Consider the following 9,671-nt stretch of genomic DNA (forward strand, 5'->3'; position numbering starts at 1 on the left):
TGTGTGAACTAGAATTCTGAGAATTCTATGAATTGTGTGAAATGGGGGGTGGGTAGCTCTGTAAAACTGATTTGACTTTCTCTATATTAATCTATGTTGGGAGTCAATTTAACAGGAGGAGGAAGCACATATGACTGTTTTCTTTACTTACAGATAAAACCATTTACAAACTGTTTCCAAACTTACAATTAACAAATGAAGAAGGAAATAAATGGAAACATCATTACCTTTACACTGAGGAGGGTCACTACTCCACTTGTTATTCCCAACACAAATAAGTTTGCTGTCTCCAACAAGTGAAAATTCGTCTGATCCTTGTGAAGGATTACAACTGTAAGTTATTAATTCATTATATTCAAATATAGCTCTGTGGCTATTGCTGTATTTTCCGTTATTTATTTTTGCAGGCGGTTGACAGTAAATCTCTTAAAAAGGAAATACAAAGAGGCAAGACAGGGCCAAAGGAAAAGTGTCAAGATAGCATTGTAAAGTCCTATGAACTGCCTTCAGTAAATTCATTAACATGATTTCTACAAGCTATTTATTTAGGCTTCTATGAGAAAATGTATTATTATCCCCAATTCAAGCCATAAACAAATGAACTTTCAGAACAAAACTCTTTTTGGCAAATACCTCTATGAAAAACCTATTATTACTTTAGAAGGCCATGCTAACTTTCGTTCTAGTCTCATTACTGAAAATGTAATGAGAAAAAATGCTGGTGATTAAAAATAAAATTCACTGCTATTTGAGAAATTCTTTATAATATTTAAATATACCCATTTGCTAAATGGGTGATTCACAATAATACCAAGATATTGTCTTTCTTTACATCCTTATGAATGTACAGTGAAATTTTCCAAGCTACAAATTGTGAGCTTTCACAACAGACTGAATCCAGATGTCCTTTTGTAAGCCAGATATTAAACAGATTTGCAAAAATGTAAAAAAAAAAGGCATTATTTTCAGCCTTTGTTTCAGAAAATTATTTTTCATAAAAATATGCTACATACATTAACATGTATTGAGCTTACTGTTCTTAAACAGGAATGAATATATAATTATTTTCCTAACTTCTCAGTTTTTCTTCCAATATAATGCATATCAATAAACACAGCCCACATAAAAAAAAAATCTCTTTGGGATCTTTGACAATTTAAAAGCTTAAAGGGGATATGATATGAGGTCAAAAAAGACTGAGGCTTGCTAGTGTAAATTCTAAACTGAAAATTTACTTACTTTTACATTGTGGGGGGTTATCACTCCAATACACGTCATTTCCACGAAGGTTACAAACTATAACTTGTTGCCCAACTAAGTAATAACTAAATGAGAAAAGAAAAACTTACTGTTTTCTCTATTAGTTAACAAGATGTGCATAATAATGAAAATTTCAATACTGTTGCGTTTCTGCACTACAGTAGTTTGAGGGAGAAGTTTCTTAAACAACATTATACCGTGAAAGCGCTAACCATGTCTGCACTTAATGAAATAGAGTTTCCACAGGTGAATGCTCACTGACCAAAAGCCAGAAGATTTTGAAATAACTCTGTCGTACCTGTCAGTCTGGTCTCTCTGTCGTCTCCAGCAACCACATTGCACATCCATTTCTATGTCTGTGCTCACTCCATTCTTCTCAGTAAAAGCAACTGAGTAGAGACATTAGGCCCTAGAGCTTGCCTGCCTGGATCTGAGTCCCAGTTCCATGACTCACTTTCTGTTTGAGCCCAGGCAAGTCCTTTAATGTTTCTCTTGCTCAGATTCCTCATCTATGAAAAGGGGATAATAGTAAATATTCCATGGGATTGTTTTAAGGATTAGATGAGTTAGCATCTGGTACATAGTGAGTGCTGGGTAGTTTTCAGCCCCTTTAATACTTTTAGGTAAGAATATTTTTCTGGGAATAGCTCAGGAATACTACATAATGAAATTTTCTCTCATGATTTAAATTCACAGTACTCTCTTCTGCTCGGCTTTTTTGTAACAATCATGAATAATTTTGTTTATTTGCTACTTCTCATTAATTATTTTGCTTTGACACCTCTCTGTATACATTGTGTTTCTCAACAAGGCTATAACTTCTTGGAGGGAAGAATAGATCTTAAACTTTCGGCATCCCTCAAACTGCCTAGCAGGCTCTCTCTCTAAAACTTCTGACTGGATATTCCAGTATGTTTTCTTGATCAAGTGAAAAAAGTAGTCAGTGAAAATGTCGATACATGGATGCGGTTGCCTTTTCTCTATATTAGAGTCTTTGGGGAAGAATTCCAGGAAAATGGCAGAGTGGGAAGTGCCAGGAACCTGTCTACCCAACTGGGCAACAACTGCAATGGCAGAATCTGTCAAGGGTGACTACTGTGGAGCTCTGGAGTCTGTTGATGGCTTGCAGCTTCCCAGGAAAGACTTGGACAGGTAAACTCCATTGATTTCAGTCGATTCCATCTTAGCACGGTGTCAGGTACCCATCCCTCACCCCCAGCAGGCAGCTGTGCACATATTCTTGGAGCAGCTTGGAAGCAGTTTGGGGGATCAAGGGTGGACAAAAAGGGCCCCGTCCTCTGAATAGCAGGGATCTGTGCTCTTATCACTGAATTCTGGTTCTGGTCACAGAGATGTAGTCAATGAGGTGGGCAGCCATAGCTGTCACATCTACTCCTAACTCTTTTAAGCCCCTTCCTTATTGGCTGAAGTGACTTCCAGGGGATTTAAACAGCCAGTGCTCTTTGATCCCCATATCATTTTTCGTTTTTCCCCCTCTCAGGAGCCAGACATTAAAGATTATTCAGAAACATCTTAATATGTGAATAAAGTTAAAAAGTGAATGTGCATGGCCAGGGAAAGGCTGAGAAAAGACTGAGAAGGCCTTCAGTTTAAATTGCAGGCTGGTCTTCAACAGAGATGTTGTACAACATTCAAAAACAAAGCAAAACAAAACAAAACAACACATGAACAATAACATAAAACAACTGGCCCTGGGGAAAGGGAAGAATCTGGTTTCCAGAGTGCCCACATTATTAGGTTCAAATGTCCAGTATTCCACAAAAAATCACAAGATATACAAAGAAACAGGAGAGTTTGGAACACTGAAAAGAAAAAAATAAATAAACGAAAACTGTCCCCCCAAAAGACCTGATGGAAGATTTACTAGACAAAGACTTCAAAATAACTATTTTTACATGCTCAGAAAACTAAGGAAGAACTGGAGAAAGTCAAGAAAATCGTGCATGATCAAAATGGAAATGTCAATGGGGTGACAGAAACCCTAAAAAGAAATAAAAAATAAACTCTGGAACATTAAAATAACTGGGATATGAAAAATTCACTAGAGGAATTGAATGCAGATTTGAGCAGCAGGAGAAACTAGTGGACATGGAGACAGAACAATGGGGATTATTGAGTCTGAGGAAAAGAAAGAAAAAAGAGTGAAGAAAAGTGAGCAGAACATATGGGATCCGTGGGACACCATCACGTGGACCAACATACATATTGTGGGAGTCTCAGAAGGAGAAGAGAGACAGACAGAGGCAGAGAGAACATCTGAATAAGTGATGGCTGACAACTTCCCAAATTTAATGAAAGACATGAATATATTGGGGGCGCCTGGGTGGCTCAGTCAGTTAAACCTCCGACTCTTGATTTTGGCTCAGGTCATGATCTCATGGTTCATGGGATTGAGCCCTATGTCGGGCTCTGGGCTGACAGCATGAAGCCCTTGGGATTCTCTTTCTTATTGCCCCTCCCCTGTTCTAGCACACATATTCTCTCTCTCTCTCTCTCTCTCTCTCTCTCTCTCTGTCTTTCAAAATAAATAAATAAAATTAAAGAAAAAGAGACATAAATATAAACATCCAAGAAGCTCAAAAACCTCCAGGTAAAGTGAACTCAAAGAGTAACTAAGACACATAACACTCAAACTTTCAAAAGACAAGACAAAGAGAGAATCTTCAAAAGAAGGACAACAGAAGTGAGTCATCATACAAGGGATCCTTAATAAGACTATCAGCAGATTTCTTATCAGAAGCTTTGGTGGCCAGAAGACAGTGGGACAATATACTCAAAAAGTGCTAGAAGAAAAAAAAACTGTCAAGCAAGAATTCTCTATCCAGCAAAGCTGTCTTTCAAAAGTGAAGGGGATGTTGGGAAGAGTACTGGGTATTGTACAGAAACCAATTTCACAATAAATTTCATATTAAAAAAAAATAAAGCTTAAATGTGTATTTCTGAAAAAAAAAAGTGAAGGAGAAACTAAGACTTGATAGATACGCAAAAGCTGAAGGAGTTAGTGACCACTAGACATTCCCTGCAAGAAATAAATTCTCAGGGGAGTCCTGCAAGATGAAATGAAGGGATACTAGAAAGTATCTTTGAGCCATAGGAGAGATAAATATCACACTAAAGGTAAATACATGGGAAATTATTACAGCTTGTATTATTGTAACAATGGCTTATAGTTGCAATTTTTATTTTCTTTATAACTTAAGAGACTAGTGCATTTAAAAGAAAAAAAAGAAACAATCAGTGTAAAACATAGTATTACTGTAACTTTGTTTTTAACACCAAATCTTGTTTTCTACATAACTGAAAGGACTAATTTATAAGAACTATTAGTTTATGTTATGGCAAACATGATGTATAAAGATGTACTTTTGTGTAATAAACAACCAAATGGGGTGGGGATGGAGTTATAAAGGATAAAAGTTTTTGTATGTTATGAAGTTAAACTGGTATAAATTCAAATTAGAGTGTTTTAACTTTAGGATGTTAAATGTAATCTCCATGGTAACCACAAAAAAACAGCCATAGGATATAGACAAAAGGAAATGAGAAAAGAATAAGAACAGTTTACCAGAAAAAGTCAAATAAACAAAGAAGACAGTAATGTAGGAGACGAGGGCCAAAACAAGCTATAAGGCATACTGAAAACAAATAGCACAATGACAGAAGTAATTCCTCTCCTTATCCATAATTACTTCAAATTTAAGTGGACTAAAACTCTCCAATCAAAAGACAGAGATTGGTAGAATAGATAAAAACACATGATCCCACCATATGCTATGTATAAGAGACTCACTTGAGATCCAAAGATGAAAACAGGCTGAAAGTAAATGGACTAAATAAGATATTTCAGCAAATAGTAACCAAAAGAGAGTATGGTTGGCTATACTAATATCACACCAAGTAGACTTTAAATTAAAAAAGGTTACCAGAGACAAAGGATATTATATGTTACTAATTAATAAGGGTTCATGCAACAAGAAGATGTCACAATTGTAAACATTTATGCCACCTGATGCAGACCGTCAAAACATCTGAAGCAAAAACTGACAGAATTGGACAAAAAAATACACATTTCTACATAATAGGCATTTCTACAACAGTAGTTGGAAGCCTCACTACCCAATCCACAATAATGGATAGAACAAGCAGACAATGTAAGTAAAGAAAGAAATAGAGGACTTTAAGAACACAACATCTCTGTACGTCCTCCTTCAAACCTGAGAGTTGGCATTTTAAATAGGATATACTTTGTCAAGAATAAAGTCACCATGATTACTACATTTTTGGTGCTTACAATAAACTTATTATTAGGTATAGTATTAGACAATTTTGCTTCACTTCAATATAAATTTCTTTGAATTAATTATGCATCTTTTCAGTCTCCATAAAAAGCCCAAGAGTTGTTTGGCTATAAGTGTGAGTCGTCACATACAAATTAATGAACTAAACTTTATGGGAACACTTGGGAAACAAAACAAAAATGGAATTAGTGACATTCACCTGATTTTCTCTAAGGAGCAACTTACCCCTCATCACAATAAAAGTGAGCTTCGTGATCAAACGAAAAGGTTTTATTTGGGGCAACAACTTCACCATGTTGAAGTGCTAGCCTACCGCATTCTTTTTCTGAAATAAGATTGAAAAAAAACTTTAATGCCAATTTCAGAACAGATTTAAATCAAGGTCAAAATTCTGCACGACTCTCTGCAACTAACGCAATATTATTTTCTATACCTAGCTGTTATGCAAACTTAAAAATTCACATTCAACCAGGTAAACAATTATTGCCAAGTAAAAGATCCCCTGGAGATTTATCAAATTCTGGAAAAAATATTGCTATCTGAAACTAATTTTTCACATGAGAAAAATTGCGGTAGTGGAAAATGGACCCTAATATTTGTAAAAATCTCTAGAGAAAACAATATATATACATATACGTTGTTTTGTTTACTTACTCATACAAGCTTCTTGGAGAGGGAACCACGAGTGATTCTGCTCACAATAAGCCATGACGGGAAACACAGTAATGCGTCCTGGAAGACACTCATAATATATTTTCTCCCCAACCTCATAATATTTTTTAGGTTTACCCTTGAGCTTCATAGTTTCGAATTTGGGTGGTTCACCACAGGCATCTAGTGATAAGACAACGAGAATATGAAAATGAAGTATTTATCTCTTTCACCAGCCAAGGCTCTGGTCTGGCAGCAGGTAGGTAATAGAATAAAAAAGGGAAAGATCTTTGCAAGATTTTAATGATTCTTCCATGCTTTTACCCACTTAGTGGGAGTATGTAAGATGTGTGCCTTGTTTGCGTTAAATAACCGCCTATTAGCTTTTGATTTGATGGGGAACAAGCTGAATTTACATTCAACAATAAAACTGAAAAGACAAAATTAATGTTCATGTTCCTAAAATATATACAGATAGGCAACCTTCCCCACTTTTATCTAAATTCATTTCAAAACTCGCTCTTCCTTGGGGCGCCTGGGTGGCTCAGTCGGTTAAGCGGCCGACTTCGGCTCAGGTCATGATCTCACGGTTTGTGAGTTCAAGCCCTGCATCGGGCTCTGTGCTGACCGCTCAGAGCCTGGAGCCTGTTTCAGATTCTGTGCCTTCCTCTCTCTCTCTCTGACCCTCCCCCGTTCATGCTCTGTCTCTCTCTGTCTCAAAAATAAATAAACGTTAAAAAAAAATTAAAAAAAAAAACCTCGCTCCTCCTCTAAGAAGCCTTCTACAGCATATAGCACTCTGCTCTGATTACTCTCCCATGATCTGAAACAAACTAATGATAACCTGTCACTTCAGGTTCAGTCTCTCTCAGAAGGAGAGTTCCTAGCAGTCAGGCAACTTACGTCTTCTTTTTCTAGTATACTCTGTACCCAGTGGATGCTTAAGAAGTGACATAGTAACAAGTGATTATTAAATAAGCATTACGTATTTCATAGCTCAAAATAAATATGCATTAAAGTCTTTCAAAATATAAGGCTTCATTTCATGTTAGTGAACTGAGCTTTTCATAAGTGAAAAGATGTCACTTAAATATCAAAATTTACTACTCTGAAAAGCCCTACATGGAAAAAAAAAATGTTGCGTTTTAGGGCATTATGTCAAATAAAAGTTCATCTTCCTCTACTGATCAGTGGATCACACATTCCTTCAGAAACTCCCTGAGGTAGCTGTCTGGGCTGTTTATCCAATATCCACTTACAGAAAAGCTATGATGTTGCTATGCTTTTAGAATTTTGAGGGGAGTGGAGGGGAGATTTTTCCCCCTAGAATAGTGTCATTTCTACTTCAGCAACTCCTCTTCCTTTTTAATTAACCATGAGCTTGAAAACCAAACAGATCTGTCAGAACAATTATGTAAAACAACACGATGGAGACACATCCAGTAAAATCCTAAAGGGCTAAAAGAACATGGAGGCCTCTCCTGTAAGGGTGAGGACCTAAGGACAAAGGAGATAGATCTACTTTGATCCCTGAGGAAACTTTTCTTTCTTACTCCCTGGATCCCCGTCTTACTTCAGATTAAGAGACTGGTCAAGAGAACTCTACTCAAGTGAAATATTACTCTCCTTTTACACCATATTCCTAAATTCTAAAATTTATCTATAAACACCGTCCAACATTTCCTTTACATCATGTCCTCAAATCCACCTACTGGCAATATGTTTTGTTTTGTTTTTAACATTTCCACTCTGCTGACCAAGATAAGTGAATGTTCCTCAATCAACTGTCCAAATTAGAGCAAAAGCAAAAAGCAAACAAAAAATCATAGTAATTAAAAGCATTGTCTAAAAAGAGGACTAATATAGAGTTGTATTAATGACGTTACATGCACTGAATACCCTGAGTCATTTTACAATAGGAAAAAAAAAAAAGCTAAAAATGCTACATAATTCCATTGTAGATACAAATATATAACATCATTAGAAATCCTGGAACCACCAAGAAAAAGATTAAGTAACAGCATACCCCTGATTAAATTATACAAGTATTCCTGTTTTATGCATTCAATTTCAGTAACTATCTTGAAAGCAGATAAAGAAGATAGAATTCCAAATATGACCTTCATAGACAGTGATCTGTATGGAAAAAGAAATAATCAACTGGATTGTTTAACTTATTCAACTAAGTTGAAGTATTTCTTCCTCCTAACATGCACTATAAAAGACATGCTTTCAACAACATGCAGATTTTATAATTTAGTTTGGCAACCAGTTGACTGATTACAAGCTTTATACCTCTTATAATCAGACTTCTATTGCTCAGCATTTTTTTCCTATGGGGATTTTGAAACTAAATATTTCCAGCTCCAGAAAAAGAGTATCTTGGCTTAGTTTGTTCTAGATAGTTTACATGTAATTACTAATACCCGGCAATGCTATACTTTAACAATAGATGCCATTATATAATACCATAGGCAGTATACAGAAAATTCCCCAATGTTCCAAAGGAGTTTCAGGAAAGTGAAATAGTGCTCTACTATGGATCAAGACAACTGTTCACCTCTACACTTGCAACAATCGTGCAAGCACTCCCTAACCTTGCAACAATTAAAATAACTCCCAGACAGCAGCACCCACCCACAGCTCCACCCAAAACGCTACCTTCAGAAAATCATGGTCTCTGACCAAAACTGTAATCTCAGTGAAACCTGACCTACCCGCTACATCTCGTGCGTCTACACAACCTAGTTTTCTTTGCTTCCTTAAAACACAGACTGTGGCATCTACCCCTGTCAATTGTAATCTCACTTTCCACTCCCTTCTGAGTCTATAAAAATCACTTAAATTATTCAAAGTCATTAGGTGGCTCTCTTCTTGGTAAATTCATCTTAACAGTTTCTTCCTCAGTGATGTCAGTTACCCTGTGTATAACATGTGTAGCCATTGATGACTCTTAGCTGTCTCCTGCCCAAAAAGCTCTCTCCTTGCTTTCCAGGATAGCAAACCACCCTGGTTTTCAGCTTGTCCTCTGGCTACCTTTCCTTCTCTGCCTAATTATATCTAATTAGGCAGAGAAGTGATGTGATGTTCCCGACGGGTTACTGTAGGAACTCTTGTTACTTCATCCTGTAGATCCTTCTGGGGGTGAGTGTGCATACTCTCATGACTTCATTAGCACTGAGAAGACCTGCCTCCCATATCCTGGTCTGCCAGGGAGATCCTCTATCTCTAGCCAGGGAGCCTACTGCATATATTCAGTTGCCTCCCTGAAACTGTACCCCATCGGCTTAATGAGGTTGAAACTAGCACAAAGCTTAAACCTTTTTTTTTTCCTTCCAGAGAACTGTTTCTCCCTGATCAGCTACTGTTTCTTTTCAGACCCTACTAAAAAAACTCAGAAGATTTTTCTGCAGCAGCCTGGTTTCAAGGTCAATGGATGAA

General features: G+C 36.7%; 1 protein-coding gene across 1 annotated transcript; it reads right to left on the reverse strand.

The window, feature by feature from the left end:
• Positions 1 to 227: 227 nt before the first annotated feature.
• On the reverse strand, positions 228 to 9,246 carry LOC121026553 (membrane cofactor protein-like; the record flags this gene model as incomplete). Its single annotated transcript, XM_040469370.1, has 6 exons — positions 9,151 to 9,246; positions 8,257 to 8,366; positions 6,234 to 6,413; positions 5,805 to 5,904; positions 1,240 to 1,325; positions 228 to 425 (listed from the first exon to the last, which is right to left on the reverse strand). Coding segments are annotated over exons 1-6 (688 nt in total), but the record flags the coding sequence as incomplete, so codon positions are not given.
• Between the last annotated feature and the right edge of the window lie 425 nt (positions 9,247 to 9,671).

The sequence above is a fragment of the Herpailurus yagouaroundi genome, unplaced genomic scaffold (assembly GCF_014898765.1).
Source record: "Herpailurus yagouaroundi ecotype Mexico unplaced genomic scaffold, PumYag 134107, whole genome shotgun sequence".
In the NCBI taxonomy this organism is placed as follows: Eukaryota; Metazoa; Chordata; class Mammalia; order Carnivora; family Felidae; genus Herpailurus; species Herpailurus yagouaroundi.